The 21,022-nt window shown below is 41.5% G+C and overlaps 1 protein-coding gene across 4 annotated transcripts in view; it reads right to left on the bottom strand.

Annotated features, from left to right (window-relative positions):
• Nucleotides 1–21,022, bottom strand: part of TDRD7 (tudor domain containing 7) — a 79,937-nt gene that overhangs the window by 8,957 nt on the left and 49,958 nt on the right. For 2 of the 4 annotated variants that reach the window (XM_030566870.1, XM_030566868.1), the window contains 7 exons: nucleotides 18,453–18,655; nucleotides 18,172–18,333; nucleotides 15,409–15,492; nucleotides 14,798–14,932; nucleotides 13,969–14,079; nucleotides 8,195–8,694; nucleotides 6,222–6,382 (listed from right to left, as the gene is read on the bottom strand). In XM_030566870.1, the coding sequence (XP_030422730.1) occupies nucleotides 6,222–6,382; nucleotides 8,195–8,694; nucleotides 13,969–14,079; nucleotides 14,798–14,932; nucleotides 15,409–15,492; nucleotides 18,172–18,333; nucleotides 18,453–18,655 (1,356 nt within the window). The remainder of the gene's footprint in view (nucleotides 1–6,221; nucleotides 6,383–8,194; nucleotides 8,695–13,968; nucleotides 14,080–14,797; nucleotides 14,933–15,408; nucleotides 15,493–18,171; nucleotides 18,334–18,452; nucleotides 18,656–21,022) is intronic. The other 2 variants (XM_030566867.1, XM_030566869.1) reach the window with 2 other exon arrangements.

Genomic DNA, 21,022 nt, shown 5'->3' with positions numbered 1-21,022 from the left:
CAAGGGGAGAGGTAACGCTAGATTTAATCCTGAGTGGAGCACAGGAGCTGGTCCAAAAGATAACTATAGCAGGACCGCTTGCAAATAGTGACCATAATATAACAACATTTAACAACCCTGTGGTGGGAAGAACATCTCAACAGCCCAACACTGTGGTATTTAATTTCAAAAGGGGGAACTGTACAAAAATGAGGGGGTTAGTTAAACAAAAGTTAAAAAAAGTTAAAAGGTACAGAGACTAAAGTGAAATCCCTGCAAGCTGCATGGGTGCTTTTTAAAGACACCATAAAATAGAGGCCCAACTTCAATGTATACCCCAAATTAAGAAAACACAGTAAAAACTAAAAAAGAACCACCGTGGCTTAACAATCATGTAAAAGAAGCAGTGAGAGATAAAAAGACTTCCTTTAAAAAGTGGAAGTTAAATCCTAGTGAGGCAAATAGAAAGGAGCATAAACACTGCCAAATTAAGTGCAAGAGTGTAATAAGAAAAGCCAAAGAAGAGTTTGAAGAACGGCTAGCCAAAAACTCCAAAGGCAATAACAGAACTTTTTTAAGTATATCAGAAGCAGGAAGCCTGCTAAACAACCAGTGGGGCCCCTTGACGATCGAAATATAAAAGGAGCGCTTAAAGACGATAAAGGCATTGCAAAGAAACTAAATGGATTCTTTGCTTCAGTCTTCATGGCTGAGGATGTTAGAGAGATTCCCAATCCTGAGCTGGTTTTTGTAGGTGACAAATCTGAGGAACTGTCACAGATCGAAGTGTCACTAGAGGAGGTTTTGGAATTCATTGATAAACTCAACATTAACAAGTCACCGAGACCAGTCGGCATTCACCCAAGAGTTCTAAAAGAACTCAAATGTGAAGTTGCGGAACTACTAACTAAGGTTTGTAACCTGTCCTTTAAATCGGCTTCGGTATCCAATGACTGGAAGTTAGCTAATGTAACATCAATATTTAAAAAGGGCTCTAGAGGTGATCCCAGCAATTACAGACAGGTAAGTCTAACGTAGGTACCGGACAAATTACACTGGTCTACAATTTTTGAGAAGTCGTCTGCTTCAGAGATAAAATGTGATATTTATTATGTATTTTGATGTACTGAATTCAAATATGACAATTAAAACAACTGACTGGCTACTGTTTCTAAGATATTTAAGTTTTTACATTTTATGTCTATATATATTGTGTAGAGAGTAGAGTTTTAATCAAATTGTAAACCTAGGTCTTTTCATGTGTTTATTGTTGCTTTACATGATAATATTTTACCTGTCCTGTTTATGTAACACTTTAAAAATCAGCAAACGGGTTATATACATAAAATTTATTATGAAACAAAAGGCAAAAAACTATTATGTACATAGTTTAGTCCTATTCAGTGTCTACTCGGTGCTTCTTGGCTTGTCTCTTGTATTCATTAAATGGAGTATCTCTTGTCACTGTCCAGCAATAGTCTGAAAGCATTGATGGGCTCCATTTGCCCTGATAGCCTGCCAAGAGATTCCACTGCTGTAGTCTGGAGCCCAACAGCTCTGCCTTACTCTTGGGTAGTTCCAAATCCCTGAAAAGGTCATTCAGTTCACCTTGTGTTATGAGGTGTGGTTCAGAGGAGGAGGATAGGAGAAAATGTGGGTCCTGTGACATCGATAGTTCAGGACCAGAAGTTTCATCCTCTTCCTCGTCTGACTCAAGTGAGAATGATTCTGGTACATCAGGAACCGGCAGTCCTCCTCCGTGGGGTACTGGGCTTATAGTTGATGGAATGTTTGGATAATGCACAGTCCACTTTTTCTTCTTTGACACACCTTTCCCAACTGGAGACACCATGCAGAAGTAACAATTGCTGGTATGATCTGTAGGCTCTCTCCAAATCATTGGCACTGCAAAAGGCATAGATTTCCTTTTCCTGTTCAACCACTGGCGAAGATTTGTTGCACAAGTGTTGCAGCATATGTGTAGGGCCCACCTCTTGTCCTGATCTCCAATTTTGCAGCCAAAATAAAGGTGATAGGCTTTCTTAACCATAGTGGTTATACTGCGCGTTTGTGATGCAAAAGTCACTTCATCACAAACATAGCAGAAGTTATCTGCATTGTTCACACAAGTATGAGGCATCTCTGCTCACTTTGGCTAAACAGAAATGTGCTCCTTTGCAAAATCAAACACTGACAAATAAGAGAGCACGACACTATGATTTCTAGAGCTGATAAGGGCAATTTGTTCAGCAGAGTGATGTAAGCTTCGTTATGATTGCATCATCCATGACTTCCAGGAATAACATGATGCAATTCGTATCATGTATGACGCAATACGAGCTTCAGATTGCATCATTCATCGTTTTGCCTCAAAAGCAAGTACTGTCCAAATCCAGTCATAGATTTATTCACAGATCCAGTCAAAGATGTATTTTAGTCATTTCTGGTTTAAATTGAGATCCCTTCCCTTTATAACTCACTTATCCTCCACCATTCCCAAATCAAGGGTCATATATACTGAATCAATAGCATATCTTGAAAACTAGAGCCAATCAACAATTTTAAGCATCATTATTGTTCTCAGTGACCCAGAATTAGTAAAGTTGGACTACATTTATTTCAGAAGCATTTTGGCTGTAGAGCAGTGTTAGCTGAAACAAGAGTAAAGAATAATATTGTCAGACACATAGAAAAACAAACTGTTGAGCAATAGTCAACATGGTTTCTGTAAAGGGAAATCGTGTCTTACTCATCTATTAGAGTTCTTTGAAGGGGTCAAACAAACGTGTGGACAAGGGGGATCCAGTGGACATGGTGTACCTAGATTTCCAGAAAGCATTCGACAAGGTCCCTCACCAAAGGCTCTTACGTAAATTAAGCTGTCATGGGATAAAAGGGAAGTGATGTTCCCCAAGGGACAGTCCTAGGACCAATTCTATTCAATTTATTCATAAATGATCTGGAGAAAGGGATAAACAGTGAGATGGCAAAGTTTGCAGATGATATTAAACTACTCAAGATAGTTAAGACCAAAGCAGACTGTGAAGAACTTCAAAAAGATCTCACAAAACTAAGTGATTGGGCAACAAAATGGCAAATGAAATTTAATGTGGATAAATGTAAACTAATGCACACTGGAAAAAATAACCCCAACTATACATACAATATGATGGGGGCTAATTTAACTACAACGAGGAGGAAAAAGATCTTGGCATCATCGTGGATAGTTCTCTGAAGATGTCCATGCAGTGTGCAGAGGCGGTCAAAAAAGCAAACAGGATGCTAGGAATCATTAAAAAGGGGATAGAGAGTAAGACTGAGAATATATTATTGCCCTTCTATAAATCCATGGTACGTCCACATCCTGAATACTGTGTACAGATCTGGTCTCCTCAAAAAAGATATTTAGCACTAGAAAAGGTTCAGAAAAAAGGGCAACTAAAATGATTAAGAGTTTGGAGAGGGTCCCATATGAGGAAAGATTAAAGAGGCTAGGTCTCTTCAGCTTGGAAAAGAGGAGACTAAGGGGGGATACGATAGAGGTATATAAAATCATGAGTGATGTGGAGAAAGTGAATAAGGAAAAGTTATTTACTTATTCCCATAATACAAGAAGTAGGGGTCACCAAATGAAATTAATAGGCAGCAGGTTTAAAACAAATAAAAGGAAGTTCTTCACGCAGCGCACAGTCAACTTGTGGAACTCCTTACCTGAGAAGGTTGAGAAGGCTAAGACTATAACAGTGTTTAAGAGAGAAGTGGATAAATTCATGGTGGTGAAGTCCATAAATGGCTATTAGCCAGGATGGGTAAGGAACGGTGTCCCTAGCTTCTGTTCGTCAGAGGATGGAAATAGATGGCAGGAGAGAGATCACTTGATCATTGCCTGTTAGGTTCACTCCCTCTGGGGCACCTGGCATTGGCACTGTTGGTAGACAGATACTGGGCTAGATGGACCTTTGGTCTGACCCAGTACAGCCGTTCTTATGTAATTGATCAAAAAGAGCCAGTAAGAAGAAGAAGGTTGCACTACCCATATTAACAGCCATAATCACCTCTCTCTGAAGGACAGGAGGAGCAATATAGAGGACAAAGGAAAGGGAACCCATCTCCCACTCTTGTAGCAAATGCCTTGTTCCACTAACAGAAGATACATGAAAGGTTTGGAGTAGAAAACAGTAGAAGACAGGAACAGAGGAGAGTTATGGTGCATGGAAACAAGAGGGTAACCTGGGATGCAAGAGACAGACAACAGAACAAAGAGCAAAGAGACAGTATTGCATGAGAGAGCACAACAGAAAAGAGCAACTGTTGAAGAATGAGAGGAAAGGAAATACTGATCTAGATAGTCAGCTCCTGCTTTGGCCGCACAGAGCAGGCGTACTATCTACCTAGTAAATTCCTCAACGCCAGAAAAATTCTTGGATACCGCAGGGACATGTTCAACTGGATCATATATAACCCCAAAACAGAGGGATGGCCAGAGTGCAGCTGCATTCCAACAATAACCCTATGGGCACCTCAGTCCCTTGGCAGCATAGCCAGCTGGAGTAAAGTTTGGAGCAGGCCTGCACAACTCGTGAAGCAGCAAGGGCCATATTACTCCAAAGAAAACGGCTGAGGGCTGAACCCCCCTCCTGGCCCCACCAACCCCTCCCCAGCGCTGCCAAGCCTCCCCAAAACACAACATCCCCCCCAGCGCCACTCTGTCCCCCTGAAATACCCCACCCAGCACCGTCCGCCTCGTGGAAACAAACTCTCCTTCCCCAGAGCTGTCCCACCAAAACAGTGGTATCGAACCTTGGTAATAGGTTATAGAGGGCCCCTAAGGTAGTATAATTAAGGTAAAAGAAAAATGTCTTTTTGCTAGAAGTAGAATAAGATCTTCCCCCAACTTTGTAATCAATTGCCCTGTTGAATGAATGAGGTGTGATTGAGGAAGGCATGGAAGACAGCACCTCCAGACAGCTGCAACCCTTGGAGACGGGATGAGAGCCAGACCAGATCAGTAGAACAGGTCAGCCACCAACTCACAGCTCGCTTCCTCAGACCCCCTCCCCCCTCGCCGGCTGACTAGCCCCGCCACCACTGCCTGCCCACTCACCCCCCGTGGGACACAGAGTGAGCTTGCCTACTCATCCCCCCCAGGCCGCATGTTGTGCAGGACTGGTTTAGAGCAGTCTCAAGGCCACCCTAAGCTATGTGAGAGAACAGACCAGTGGAGAACCAGCTCTATGATTGGGCACCCACAAACTGCACCTTTGTGCCTGATTGCACCCAATACATACTAGGCACAGCTGAAAGTCTGGGCCACTACTTTTCAAACACAGTGGAGGAGAAAGAAGCAACTGTAATGAAGCAAATAATGAGAAAGTGGTGAGGTTTATAGAATGAGCTGGAAATGGAAAGAAAGAGGTGGAAAGGAAAAAGCAACACATTCCACTTTTAGGGAAGCAAATGTTGTTTATTTCCACTCATGCATTAGTTGTGCTTCCCTGAAGAAGTTCTGTACTTCTAAATTGGTGGAGAAGAATGGGTTGGATAGTTACTGAGAAAATAGCAATATTACTGAATACTCTAGATGTCAGAGATCAGCAACCAGAGGGGGAAAAAAAGAGAAAATTAAAATTCAGCTAAAGAAACTACATTTAGGCAGGGCACAAAAAACCACTGTTGGCCCTCCACAAATCCAGAGTCTGCCCTTCTTCCCTGCTCAGATTTTAAAAAGATGTTTATGAGAGTATAATGGACAATTAAAGCACAAACTTTACAGTATATAAACAGCCTTCTCACTACATCAAATGACCTAAAAACGTAAATTTTATTTCCCTTTTCCCACTCTCCCTTCTAGAAGTCACTTACAGGACTACTATTTCATCTTCCTCACATTTCATATTGCTCGCAATGTGGCTGCTGAGAAAGTTAAATTAAGGTGCCTTTCAGTTTTGTAATATGTGGTTAATACAAATTCTCTCCCATTAGAGGGTTGTTTTTTTTTTTTTTAAACAGTGGTAATAAAATTGAATTACAAACCTCTCTTGTACAAAGACGAAGGGTGGAATAAAAACAATGAAAACAATTCTATTCTGTTCACTATTTTGTAAATTTGCAAAATGCTTACTATAAAATGTAAGTGTAGATTATGCCACCACCCTCATAGCTTTACACGCCAATATTCCCCCCCCATGCCTTTCTGTTTAGAAAATTTTATCCAACAAAATAACAAAATACTTGTGACCTACCTGCAAGCTGAGCTGTTATAGCTTGAAATGGTAGTTTTCTGAACATGTCCACTAGAGGCTGTACTTTTCTGATGCTGACAAGCTCATGTTTACCATAGTCCAATTCATATACTGATACCAACCCATTTGTCAGAATTCCTTTTATTAACACCCTGTGCCATCTAAATGGTATTTAAAAAAGAGTGAAAAAAAAAAACAAAGGGTGGATTGAGAGTATGAGTCACACAAACTGAATGCAAACACAAAATAGCTCTGTGCAGTTCAAAAAAAGTCTTGTCTCTTTCACCAACAGAAGTTGATCCAGTAAAAAGGTATTACCTCACCCACCCTGCCTCTCTAATATTCTGGGACTAACAGCTACAAACAAAATGGCAAACATGAAATAAGAATTATTTTATAATTTCTGGTGTCTCCCTCCTCCATCCCTCCCAAGAAAAAGAGGAAAGAGAGAATAGAAAAACCATGGTAAAGTGAGTGTTTGGGGAGGAAAGAAATGAACACCATCTACCCCATTCTTTTTTGGTTTGGAATTTAAAAGAAAAAAATAGAGGAATAGAAAAGATCCAAATCCAAAAACTGAAAAATAAAATTGAAAAATAGTTTTACAATTTTCTACTGAAAAATGTGGTAGAAAAAAAACTTTTCCCCAGGCAGGAAAATCTGAAAAATGTTGATTGGTTCTAGGGAACAAGTACACACATTACCTAGCCAGTATCAAAATGTTATAGTGGTATCACGGCAGAGGTGAATTTTAAGGAGTGATTTGAATGATGAAGCAGAGGCTTTGCAGACATTTACAAGGAGTTCCATGGGCAGGAGTGTCAGGCTGCTTTGCTGGCCAGGGTGGAAAATGTTTTTGGTGACCCCCACTGAGTGGCAGAGCAAAAACCCCCCCACAGCTAGCCAATCAGCACTCCCAGCGTGCCCAGGGTCACTGCCCTGCCCTCTCCCTGGGGCAGCACGGAAGAACCCTCATGTACAACAACAGTTAAAATGTTCGAGCAGCATGGATGGGCACTGACTGCTTTATGTCATATAGGAAATGGTGGGTAAAATTTTTAGAAGAACTTAAACATTTAAGGCACATTTTTTCAAAAAGTGACTGGTTAAGTTTCAATGAACGTCAATGGGACTTAAATAAAAAGCTTCAAAGTGCCTAATAGCTAGGTTACAGGCAAGTCACCAAGGGCCCTAAAAGGGAAAAACAAGTATGAGGTTGAAAAGGGGGAGCCAGTGGAAGGGGAATGACCTGGATGAAACAACAAGGCAGAAAGATTTAACTGATGAATGAAAATGAACCCATCACGAGAGCTCTAGGCACATGCACAAGATGGCTTTTGAAGACTCTCCAACATGTATTTTGGAACAATAGTAGAATCTGTATGAATTGTTCTTCCACTAACTCTTACCTGCCTTTCACATGCTCAGATTGTAATTGTGTGCAACACTACTACTTTAAACAGAGAGTTTTGTATGGTATAGCTAAATTAAAATAGCCATTTGATGGAAACAGTTGTGATGAAAAAATCTTATACTCGCAGTGCAATAACTAGCAACCAAGGGGCAAATAATTTGCATTAAATTTACTGCTGGCAAAAAAGTGCTTGACAGACTGACCTGTGGCTAAACGGAGAGTGTCACATCAGGTACAGCAGGAAGAGAAGCAGGGTTTCAGTCATTGTGTTCTAACTGTTACCTGGAGGCAAGTAGAGTCTAAACCTCGTTCGCCCCCCTTGGTCTCAGATTACTGACAATCTGAAAAGTGGACACTTTCCCTTGTCAACTGAAATGAGGCCAATTACCTAGAAATGCATAATTCGTATTAATCTAACTTTGAGAGCATTGAGCACCAATTAAGATTTCTCTGTGCATATCTCTAGTGCTAGTGGTGGGCATTTGGACCCTGCAAGAATCACCACAGACAACAGCCTTCCTGAAGATAATACACATCTTTTATGAAAGCATCTACTTACTTATTTTCCACTTTAGCAGCATACAGATTGTTCTTCTTAATGGCAATGGGTCTCTCCTCTGCCATGCTGTAGTACAGAATCATTTCTTCCATGAGGACTTCTAGGTTGTGGATCTCTTGCCAAGGCTGGACGACAAAGTGACCAGGGTGGCAGGCCACTGAAACGTAGACATCCATGTGCTCACCAGGTTTCGGTAAGGGTAGAGGAGGTGGCATGTCAAGAGTAGGCACCACACTGCCGGGTTCTGGAGCAGGCTTGATTGACCCCATGAGGCTTTTCTTGAGGCCTAGGCCAATTAATTCTGGAGCAAGGATAGTACCACTTTTCCCTTTTATAGGACTAGTGTCACAGGGTGCAACACTCAAGAAGACATCTTTCTGATGCTTCCACAAGTCTGCATTAGTGATCTGTCGATTGATGCTCCGATCAGGGTCTGGGAAGTTCTTGGGAGTAAACAAGTAAATATATGCAATTCCCTTTGAGTCATCCAGTTTAGCAACCTTTAAAAGAGAAGAAAAAGTAAACTATTATTAAATGCATCTACATCTTCAATTTTGTATGACCCAAGATTAAAGCCTTTTACAGGAGGAAAAACTGGAATGGTTATGTTGAAGTAATCTGTTTTGAAATAAAAATATTTTCAAAGACTTGGCACAAATAGTTTATTGCTAAGGTAAAGCAAACAAAATATGTGGACAAAGGTATTCACGATGGCTGAAAATGGCAAGTACAGCAAACTGCTCAATATGGAAGAGTAATAGCAACAGCATTGTTGAGGTTGGGCTAGAGTGACCAGACAGCAAATGTGAAAAATCAGGACGGGGATGGAGGGGGTAATAGGAGCCTATATAAGAAAAAGACCCAAAAATCAGGACTGTCCCTATAAAATCAGGACTTCTGTTCACCCTAGGTTGGACTCCATTTTGCACTTACTGCAAGAGTTCAACCTCTGAGATTTGTATGGAAAATGTGTGTGGAAGTAGGGAAAGAATTGACAAGGATTTGTAGGGGATCTTAATGCATGTCAGTCTGTTAGCAAGAGTTAGGCCAGCTGTAACCCTAATGACGTGAGATTTGTAGAAGCGAGGTTAGTGTGAGGCGAGTAGGAAAGAACTGTGTGAGAAGTTATCACGACCTTGCACTGATAATTAAATATGTAGACTGGCACCCAACGTGAGGAAAATAAGATAGCAGGATAGCCTATGTATAAACAAAATGCAGCTGTTGCTCATTGTCTGTATTATTGCTTGTTATTGTCTATAACAAAGGTATAAATACTTGCTGTAATTGTTTACCTGTTGAGACACCTGTCCGGGACTGGGGCAACCCAGTGTCCTAGGGCACTCCCTCCCCCTATTGCAATTGCTGGAGTTAGAATAAAGTATTCGATTTTGCTGCACCCAAACAAAAAGCGAGAATTGAGTTCTTCTCCGACGTGTGTCTGCCCCAAATTTACAGCACAATTTCAGAGTTTAGCATTTTCAAGTAAATCTGTTAGTTTGAGTTCTAAACAATTAAAAATTCATCTTAAAGGTCTCATTTTGAGTCTCAGTTTTTCAGACCCCCCTGCCTAAAAGCCAGACTGCAGAAAGTTAGAAGTTTGCATTTAGTGCTAGCTCATGTTAATTAAAAAAAGATAAATAAGTGAATCCTTACATGCAACAGCTAAACAGAGAACATAGTATGGGTTGGCTGCAATCATTTTATGACAAGGTAAGTAGGAACCCTTCTGAACAGTTATGGGGAGGCACAGTACTGTATTTTGTCATGTGCCCCCACTTATGTTGCCAGCAATGTTCCCTCCAGCCAACTGGGCGGTTGCCAGCGCATATGGAACCACTTTTGCTACTCTTCAGGCATTTCTATTGAGATCTTTGACAAAGGAAATAAGGAGACATATCCTGTCTGCTTGTGGTGGTGCTGGAATGCTGGCATCCCTCTTAGGGAAGAATTAAAGCTATGACGTTCCCTGACATATGGTGGTTATGCATCTGTGTAGCAGAGTAGAAGGCTCACACTGTTGTCTGAACTTTTCAATTCCTTACTTTTTAGGTTGTGTGTTAAGTTAGGATTTTGTGTATGCTTAACATACACTGTTTGGTGTGTTAGGTATGTTTGTGTTTTAACATAAATATTATTGACCATAACACTATACATACACCAATACATGGTGCAGCTTCATATCAAGAGCTTCAGGGAAATTAGCAAATTTTTATGATCACTAGAAGTCTCAAGAATGCTGTACAACTGAATTATTAAAAGCTAATTTTACCATTAACTCAGATTTAGTCAGTGCAGAAAACCAAATCATCATCACCAGATTTAGACTGTGAAACTATGCATTTTTCCAGCTTTTTAAAAACAGGTGGAATAAAAGATAAGGTCCACAGGAAGTGAGCATTTTAGGAGGACTGCAGGAAGGGCTTGGACAGAAGTCACGAGAACCTAGGGGAATTTCCCCATGGTTAGACAGCGGAAGCCTATTAAATATAGGCCTAGATTTTCCAAAATGGATGCCTACAGTTAACCTTCCAAGTTCATACTTTGGCCCCTAAATAAAACTGCCTAATTTTCAAATGCTCTGAGAAGATAGCAGCTCCCTCAACTTAGAAGAATACCTCTGGGCACCCATTTTTGAAGCATTGGTCTAATGATTTTTGCTATGTTACATTAGTAACAATAGTATTACGGGTACAAATGCTATGGCGTGTGAATTTGGCAGTGTAGATAACATTTCTTACATGTTAATTCGATTTTTCAGAGACCACATATTCCAGGCCAGAAAAGAGGATATTAACACTTGATACTAGCAGATCAGAGACAAGAAAATAGCAACCTATTATGGATTCAGTATTTATCTTCTGGCCTACTTGATGCACTTCTTCAGCCCTCATCGCATATCTGGAATCTCTAGGTCCTAATATTTCATTTACAAGGCCAAGTAGATTCATGATAATTTCAAGGGTATCTTTGCAAGCTGAGTAATCCAAAGTAATGTTACCTTCATGAATCTGCAGAGACTGAAGCAATAGATTTTGATTCTTCTCTGTCATATGCTGGTGTAAATCAGGAGACAGAACAATGGAAAACCACATACTCATGGACTGACAAATGTGAACAGCCCTGCCCCGATTACTCTCATTGGGATGTTAATGCTAATGCTTCAGGCATCAGCATTAAATATTTCATTGCCAGATCATCCTAGCAGATGAAATGGGGAAGGGACTAGGAATTGAGATTTGCTGCAGGGAGGAAAATGCAGACGGAAGAAAAAGGTTGGGGAGACACAGAAAGGAGGATATAGAAAGAAAAGAAAGATAAAACGCACAGTCCTAAGGTTGAGCATATTTTGCCAGTGAGTGATGCTGAATGCGAATTTGTTCAGAGCACAGAAATACTAACAGCTTAGACTGAGATTTTTAAAGAGTATAAGAAGGTTAGGTACACAAATCCCACTGATTTCTGTGGGAGTTAAGTATCTAGCCTCCTTTGAAAATTCCAGCCTTAGTCACTACATGAAGGCCATTGCTTCCCCTTATCTTTGTGAAAACTCTTGATAACACTGGGACCACATCTGGAGAAGCAGGTGTGTGGTAGGTGGTCCTACCCTGGCCAGTGGCCCTTAAATGAGAATGTGTCCCTCTGCAGAATGAGTAATACACAAATATTATGGTTCACTTCTATTGTGAGTGGAGAATGAGAAAGGCATGCTGGTCCTGCTCAAATTCTCCACTGAGCAGTAAAAATTCTAATAGTATTAACTTTTTTCTTAAGTGTAATTTTAACTCCAAACTATAATAGTGTGAATGGGTAAGTAAATAAATATTTGACTTGGTGGTCTAGGTTTGGAAAAGCCTAACAAATAACATCTGTAGTAGAAAAAGAGCCTGAGACATAAGCCCTTGCATCAGAGGCCTGGTTTGAGAACTGACGCTTAAACTAAAGTAGTGGTCAAAGCTTTGCTAATATAAAGCAACATCAGCAAGAGACAGGCTGTAAGCAGGAGTCAGACACAGCCTGGCAAGAACAAATGCACACATTCCTAAGAAAGGCTAGGCGCAGGACACTCACACAAACGCATTTCAGAAGGATGGTACCAGAACACCCTGATACCAAGTATGGTACAAACACATCCCAAAAAGATAATTAGAACACATTGACCCCCTCTTAAAGATAAGGTCGGGATGACAGTATAATGGATAGAGATGTTTTGACCAAATCAACATGTACAAGGTAATGGATGGTAACAACCCACATCAGGGGGCAGTAACTAACTGTGGTCAGAGGGGTAACAACTTGTTTGTACTGGTGTATAAAATGAAGTCTCAGAGGGAGTGTCTTTGGCCAGCCTAAGGAGGAATAGAAAGTCACGCTATTCACTGAGCTGCTTCCATTGTCATAGGCATGCATGTCTCAGTATCCTCACAGAGTCTGCCAGATGCTATTACCGTGCTTTGTTGACAATAAACCTGGCCAGGTGCCTTCAGACCTTAATGGATCTTGTGGTTATTGGGCAGTTTGAACGAGGTCTGCTGTGCCAGCTGTCTGCACAAAGCTGGGACAGCACACAGAGGGAACACACACAGCCACACATTTCACGACATCATTTTACAGTATCTACGTATGCCAGACTAGACCAGGAGTATTTTAAATGTGCAGTATTCAGCACTAAAGCAGACAAGAAAAAGAAAAGCTATAAAGTGTGCCTCTCAAAAGGTGCACTCATGGTCACACTCTAATGAAATTAGGGGCAAGATTTTTCAGACAATCCCCTGTAATGTACTAATTATATCAGACTCTCTGAAGACTTGCTTCCCTTTGAAGGGTGCTCCCAGACAATTAGGTAAGTAGGTCACACTGCAAATGGTTGACTTCTACTCAGCATATTTAAAAAATAAAAAATAAAGTGAGTTGAGTCTGCAAATGGACTGTATTAAATTAAACTGCATTGTGTTAGGGATTATCTACGTGGCTAGTTACTACAGTGCAAGCCAGGGTGCGAATCTATAGCACACCAGTTTGCTGTGCAGTAACATCTGGTGTGGACACTGGTACAGCAAAGTGAAAATCCCAGAGTGTGGCTTAGTGGAACTTTCACTGCGCTGTAGCAGCATCCACATCGGACGTTACTGAGCAGCAAGTCAGTGCACAGAGTCACAGCCTGGCTTGTGGATAGTGACTTGTCATGTAAAAATAAAAGCAAAGAACAGAAAACTAAAAAATTCCTCTCCCAGCCAGCTGGAAGTTACCTCCACCTGCTGGAGACCTGAAAATAACTGAGCAGAGTCATCAACCCATTTCCTTTTTTATGAGGAGACATGACAAGTGTTTTGCTTTTTTCTTGCTCTCATTTGCTGGTAAAAAGGAATTATATCGAGCTAGCACAGGAGAATTTGGAAGGAGGAAAATTCTTTGTCTTCTTTAGATGCAGATTCCAAGTATTGTATAAAACATATTTGCTGGGAAATGAAAGCAAATATACTTTTTATCAAACATGTCAAAAATGATGAATTCAGACAGAATACAAATGTTACAGGAGGCTACAAAGCTGCAAATTATCTAGTATAATAGCTTTTCAAACAGAAATAATTTAGGTAAACACTTTTAAGCCTGAAAACATTTTATTTTTTGTATCAAAACCTGGATGTCTGATGGAGGGTAAAGGTACAAAGTTCCTGTAACTTTATGACGACATATTATAACTCTTCATTCACATTTCAATCTGGTATTCCACAGTTTATTGAATTTCAGGTGTTTGAGATATTCACATTTACCTTAATGCTGCAATCAGGACAATTTAATACTGTATCTCTCAGCCACAATACAGCATCTGGAGTCCACATGCCAATGTTACGGGGAAGATCTGCTAAACAGCACTTCATAGCCTAAAAGACATGGAGTATGTTAATGGCACAATTGAATTACATGATGATGATGTACTATTGAAGTTTGCCTGCACAGAAATCAGATAGTTTATTACAAGCTTTAACTCAGATGGATTAAAAGATTTATGGTATTAAAAGAGTGAAAGAAGGAGTCTATTATGCTGTAAGTTACTTCAACCACTAAGAATGTGATGGTCTGCAGAATGGAGTCCCTTTACCAATACAATAAGATTACTACCACAGCCTTCTACTATTAGCACACAAGAACATAATCTGTATTCATTTAAAACTGTACACTATAAAACGTTAGCACACACAATGTAACATTAATTCTAATGGTCCATGTACACTGTGCTGAAGTGTGGTCCACAAGGTACATGTGAGAGAAAAGCTGCAAAGGGCACCCAAGTGTTTTGTGTTAACTTCTGTTTGCATGCTGCTGGTACAAATTAAAAAGTACATACATTCATGTTAATATAGTCCTGTTTGAAAGAGGATTATGTTAACATGAACTTTGGTTCCTTTTAGTTTGCACTAGCAATGTCCACAGGAGGCAGTTAGCAATTCACATTCCTGTAGTCCATAGTGCAGAACAGGCAATCTTAAAATGTTTTAAAACTACAATCATTGCAGAGCACTTAGCTAAAATTATCAAGACTAAGACGTGGCCAAGAGAGGTATAGAGGCAATCAGCTTTCCTTAAAAATGATGTTTGTACCTGGGGGGGTACTGAGATTATTTCTCTCAGGAACTGTGATGGAATATCTCGAAGCTCTGATACTTTTACGGATGCAACTGTTCCAGTATCCATGAACTGCACATCTAGTGCACGACTACTGTGAACGCTTGTTATCTGAAATGAGAATGCGAGTTGTAAGGAAAACTCGATACTAGCAAGAGATCAACATAGTACCTTTAAAAAGCAAATTAATATTTTAAGGAAATGGAAGAAAATACATTGTCAGTGCATTTTATTTTCCATTTCATGATGCCATGCTTGGTGAAATGAAATATGTTAAATGACAACACAAAAACAGTAGGTTAGGCCTGCAGGGATCTATTCCACATTCCATCACCCAAAGTAAAAGATTACTTATGTGTGTTTACTATTTGAGTAAGTAGCCAGTGTAAAATGATACACATGCCATAATCAGTGTCAAAGAATTCAATGATCCAGATTTCAGACAACCCCTAGACCTGCAAAAATAGCAGATGCTATGGGAAATCAAAGAATAGCAGCAATTTTCAGTTGACACATGGAAGTTAGTTTAGTGGTTTAAAAACAAACAAACCAAAAAACCCAAACAAATCCAACAACCTGTTTCTTACCTCCACACGTGCCCATTTTTCTTTACAATGGAATAAGCAGATTTTGCCACAGAAAGGTAATGAGATGAAATATTCAGGTGCCTGCTGCAATAAAGAAACAAGGGTAAATAAGTCAGTTTTTGACTTTTTTGGTTGAAGAATGGCTACTCTTAAATCTATTATTGAATGTCCCTGAAACAGACTTCAAAACAAACAAACAAACAAACTGCTGAGCTACAATTCATTTACAAACTTAACACCATCATTTTGGGTTTGAATAAGGACTGGGAGTGGTTGGCTCACTACAAAAACAATTTTCCCTCTCTTGGTATTGACACCTCATCAATTATTGGGAGCGGATCACATCCACCCTGACTAAATTGGCCTTCAACACCGGTTCTTCACTCGTAAGGTAAGATAGCTCCCTTCTCTTCATGTGCCAATATATATTTATGCCTGTATTTGTAATTTTCACTCCATGCATCTGAAGAAGTGGGCTGTAACCAATGAAAGCTTATGCCAAAGAAATCGGCAAGTCTTTAAGGTGCCACCGGACTCCTTGTTGATTTTGTGGATACAAAACTAATACAGCTACCCCTCTGATACTTAAGTTTCTGTATCACTTTGGATTTAACCTGAGGGATTTAAAAAAAAAATTCAAGGTTTTACTTCCAGGGAAGAGAATGAGCACCAAAGCTGCCCTAACCCTTGATAGGCAGAGCTGGAGAAAATTTAAAAACTGGTCTCCTTCTTAACTGCACTGCTTGTCGCATCAAAGTAAAATGTGGGTCTTGCAAGTGCCACGGTGGGCTTGCACCTCACCTCTACAAAAGCCCTGGTGATGAGAAAAGTCAGGTAAGAATGAGAGGCATAAGGGAATCTCTTGGGGGGTTTGGGGAGAGCATCTTGATTGCTTCTATGAGCAAAAAACCTATTGGGTTGGTTGTAAACAGTTCTTATCCAGAGAAGCATAAAAATGACAGACCAAGAGCAGAGACTACTACAAGAGATGGCTTGCAAAAGCTTCAGCAAGGAGACTAAAACTGAAATATTCATCAACCTTTGTATTAGAATGTCAAGTATCTTCAATATCCTGGAGCCAAAAGGGATGACAATGAAAGCTCTCCTCATTTCCATCTCAGCCGATTACATATTTGGAAACAGATGTAACCCACACGCTTTATAGAGTATTTGACTGTTTGGTATAAAGAAAAGAATCAGATTTCTGTTTGAATACTCTGCCTGCACATTTGCAAAGACTAGAGCACAGCAGAGGGACTCACTAAGAGAGGGACAGAATCGTCCAGAAATAGGGTGTGGCAGTTGCTACACATGCTCAGTAACTTTAAGAAGCTGTATGAGATGTTTTCATTTAGGGCAAACATTTGAGAATATAGCCAGATTCTTAGGGGAAAGGTTATAAATACAGGAGGTAAAAATAGTCCTGTGGACTTAATGGCTGATCCATACAGGACCAAGACATGTCTGCTGCAAGGGCTGTGTCCCTATCTCTGTACCACTTAGGACACAGGTGAGTGCTATTCCAGCTTTCCTTATTAAGGAAACCATCTATTAAATAATGTTTAACTCCACTGTAGTGTTTTACAGACCTAAAGGGAGGATCTGGGAAGGGAGAATGCGTCACCCCTAGTGGCTACACAGTGGTCCCCAACCTTTTTCATCTGACGAGCCACGGAGGACCGTGGCGGTGGACGAGCATCTGCCGAAATGCTGCTGACAAGCAGCGTCAATAAGCGCTGCTGCCGAAATACCAACAAGCAGCGTCATCCAGGGGCATCGCTGCCAAAAAGCCGCAGAAAATTGCTGCCGAAATGCCACCAACGCCTCCAAATGACGCTGCTTGTCAGTGGCAATTCGGTGGATGCCTGTCTGCTGGCCAGTACGTGGGCGCACATAGATGCATCGGTGGGCGCCATGGAGCCGGCGGGCACCGCACTGGAGACCCCTGGGCTACAGAGATTATGGAACCTACATTTAGCTATTAGCTACTTGAGTTGAACTGCAATCTTGCTCCAGTTAAAAAGAGAACAGGGCAGAGCTCAGTGAGGTGATGGTTTATATACTCTTACCTGACTTGGCTCGTGGGGAAAAGCTAGTGCTCTACATAATGAGCATCTAAGAGATCCAGGGACTGGATAGTAGATATGCTGATCCCAATATCTGCATCTCTGTATCGATACAGACAACGATTTCTGTCTCACCAACAAGAGAGCCAGTCGACTGTTAACTCAAGGGTTGGAATGCTGCTAGCTAGTAGAACCCCCAGACTTTTGTTTGCTGACAAGGCTCCACAGGGTTTGGATGGAACTCAGCCTTTTCCATTTTCAAGCTCAGAAGAGTGCAGATGACACACTATATCTATCATGGTCACTCTATAAAGACCAAAAATCACCTGAGAGAATTAGAGTGCTAATGTATAGAAGTGTAACTGTCATGTTGAAACCTTGCATTTAAAATATATAATAGCTACAAAGTGGGGAAGTCTGTATGAGAGATAATGAGGAAATTTACTACATCCAGTTTACTAGCTTTTGTTTAAGTTATTCATAAGTATATTCCAAAAACTATTTACAATAGCTTTTCTGTTTATTAAAATGTTTTACTAAGAAATTGTATGGTACTCTGAAGCTGGCTCGGAACAGTTATTAACAGCTACAGTCTAATGCTTTCTGAAAAGTCCTGAAAGACAGAATTCCTGCTCTGTGCTGCAGTAAAGAGTTAAGCTGAGATGCAGGGAGTGTAAGACAATCAAAAAAACATTACCTCAGCACGTCCCTGCTCATTACACACCTTGTAATGGAAGTAGTCTTCCAATTTTTGTAAGATCTCACAGAGTTTGGCTAGGCCCTTTGATGGCACCTGGCAATATAGGGTTCCATCAGAGCAAACGTTGGTTACTCTAATATTTGTATATAAAGCATCTGCCTGCAACAAAATATTTGAAGGAAGAAATTTAACAAGTTTCTGGTATTGTACTCCTTCCCCATGATTTAACAGTTCAGAATTTTAAATGAACAAGTATTACATCATAGATAAAATAGTACCTGAAGGTGTAGTTCAAGCGATTTGTCACACAAGGCCTTCAGACAGGTGACGTTGATATTTATATCATCCTCTCCTGATGTGTCATACAGAACAACAAGCGGAATATCACTCTTTTCCAGTATTTCCACAGCAAATATCTTGCCACAGGTTTGTGATTCAACAACTTTCACTAAAACAGGATCATCACAAACGACTTCCAGCCCTGTGAAATAAGCAGTTCAGAATTTCTCGGGACTTTGGGTATCCTGGAAGGGGTGGAACTCTTACATGACCTAGCTGGAAGGCTAAGCCCCCTCAACCTGGAAGGCAAGGCATTGGAGGCTGGGTGGAGCAGCGGTAGACCAGAAATGAAGCACAGGCAGAGTCACTGCCATACCACAGGTCACTGTTGTGAAAAGTTTACAATGTAATTTAAGACACGGTGAGAGGCACAATGATCTTGTGGTGCAGGCAACTGGACTGGGATTCACACCTGCATTAACTTCTGAGGTCTGCCACAGGCACGCAGGACCTGGCTCAAGTCACTTCAGGTCACATTTATAAACATAATAAGTGACTAAAGATGCAGACCGTCACCTAGTAGAGCCGATCAGGAGTTTTTCCAACAAGACTTTATTGGTTGAATCTGAAATTTTTCAGACACACGTTGTTTCAACAAAACATTCGTTAGAAAGGTTTCTCAGGTCCAGGATGGAATTTCTGGAAAAAAGAAAGATCCCTACCCCAAAACAGCAAATAGCCAAACAGTTAGGGCACTCATTTGGATGTGGAAAACCCAGGTTCCAGTCCCTAGCCTGCCTAAACCATGCTATCGGCCATTCTGGAGGATAGAGGCAACTCCAACCCTATCTTTGCTTACCTATCCCCCATCCTTTAAATTTAAAGGAGTCTTGTCCCCCCCATCCCCCCACTGGAAGAACAAATGTCAAAACCTCCAAACTTTTCATGTAACTGAGAAAATGGTTACTTACCTTCTCAAACACTGTTCTAGATACACTGCAGGCATACGCGCTTCCTGTGCACTGGTGCTGGAGTTTTCTCCCTAGCGGTATGCATAAGGGTGACCACACCCCCCACATGAACGGCTCCTGCTCTGGAGTGATGGTACACAGTGCAGAACCACCTCTCCCCTAGTTCCTTTGCACAGGAAGTCAATGGTAGACTGATGTGTCAGAGGAGGAGGGTAGGTCATGAATGACATACCCAACACGTCTCAAAGAACATTTATGAGAAGGTAAAGTAACTGTTTGTTCTTTGAGGACTTGCATGTGTCCATTACTTTGTTGGTGTCTCCCAAGCTGTTACCCCAGGCAGTGGGGCCTGGAATCTCATCGAAAGACGGACTGAAGGACCGCTTTCCTGACATTTGTGTCCTCCCTTGATGCAGCAGACAGTGCATACTGTATGGTGAATGTATGAATGGAAAACCATGTTGCTGCCCTGCAAGTGCCCATAATCGAGACACAAACCACAAAGCTGCTGACGTCAAATGGACTCTAGTCGAGTGTGCTACAAGCTTGTCAGGAGGCATTACCTCTTCTGCAGCATTACCAGCAGCACCATAACGCATTATCCATTTCAGAAGTCTATAGAGTTGTGATTGGTTGTCCCCCTCTCAGTCTGTGAGAAACAAAGATCGAGAAAGAAACTTGAAAGGGCTTTCTCCTATTCAGCTACAAAGCTAAGGATCAAGGAATGTCAAAGATGTGGAGTCTTTGCTCGTCCTAGTGCATATGTAGCTTTGGGAAGGACAATGGCAGGTAGATAGATTTCCATCTGAATCAGTCTAAGACCACATTCAAAAGGAACTTACAGCGTGGTCTAAGCTGAATCCTGCCTTATAGAAAACTGAATGGGGAATCAGTGACCAGCGTATTCAGTTCTCTCACCCTTCTAGCAGAGGTGATGGCCACTAAGGTGGTTACCTTTGCCAACAGATATAGAAACAAGCAAGATGCTAAGGCATGAAAGGTGGTCAGTAAAAGCAAACAACAAATTTAGATCCAAAGGTGCTGGGTGTCTCACAGGCAGAAAAACACTCCCTAAAGCAGTGGTTTTCCTACTTGTTTTCTGGCGAATTAACTGAAGAAAATTGTTGATGCCCGCGACCCAACGGAGCTGGGGATGAGGAGTGTGGGGTCTGGGAGGGGCTCAGGGATAAGGTGCAGGGGGTGAGGGCTGCAGGGTGGGGCCAGGGATGAGGGATTCAGGGTGCAGGAAGGGGCTCTGGATTTGGGAGGGCTTAGGGCTGGGGCATGGGCTTACTGTGGGTGGCTCCCAGTCAGCGGTGCAGTGGGAGTGCTAAGGCAGGCTTCCTGCCAGACCTGGCACTGTGGATCACACTGCGCCCTGGAAGAGGCCAGCAGCAGGTCCAGCTTCTAGGCGGAGGAGCGCAAACGGCTCAGTGCAGCTCTCACCTGCAGGCACCACCCTCTCACAGCTCCCATTGGCCGGTTCCCAGCCAATAGGAGTGCAGAGCTGGTTCTCAGGGTGGAGGGGGCAATGCATGGAGCCCTGTCCCCCCTGCCTACAAGCTGGACCTGCTGCTGGCTATTTTGGGGGCACAGCG

Source organism: Gopherus evgoodei, chromosome 6 (assembly GCF_007399415.2).
Source record: "Gopherus evgoodei ecotype Sinaloan lineage chromosome 6, rGopEvg1_v1.p, whole genome shotgun sequence".
In the NCBI taxonomy this organism is placed as follows: Eukaryota; Metazoa; Chordata; order Testudines; family Testudinidae; genus Gopherus; species Gopherus evgoodei.
Note: the sequence above shows the minus strand (reverse complement) of the source record. Positions and strands in the feature narration are given on the sequence as shown.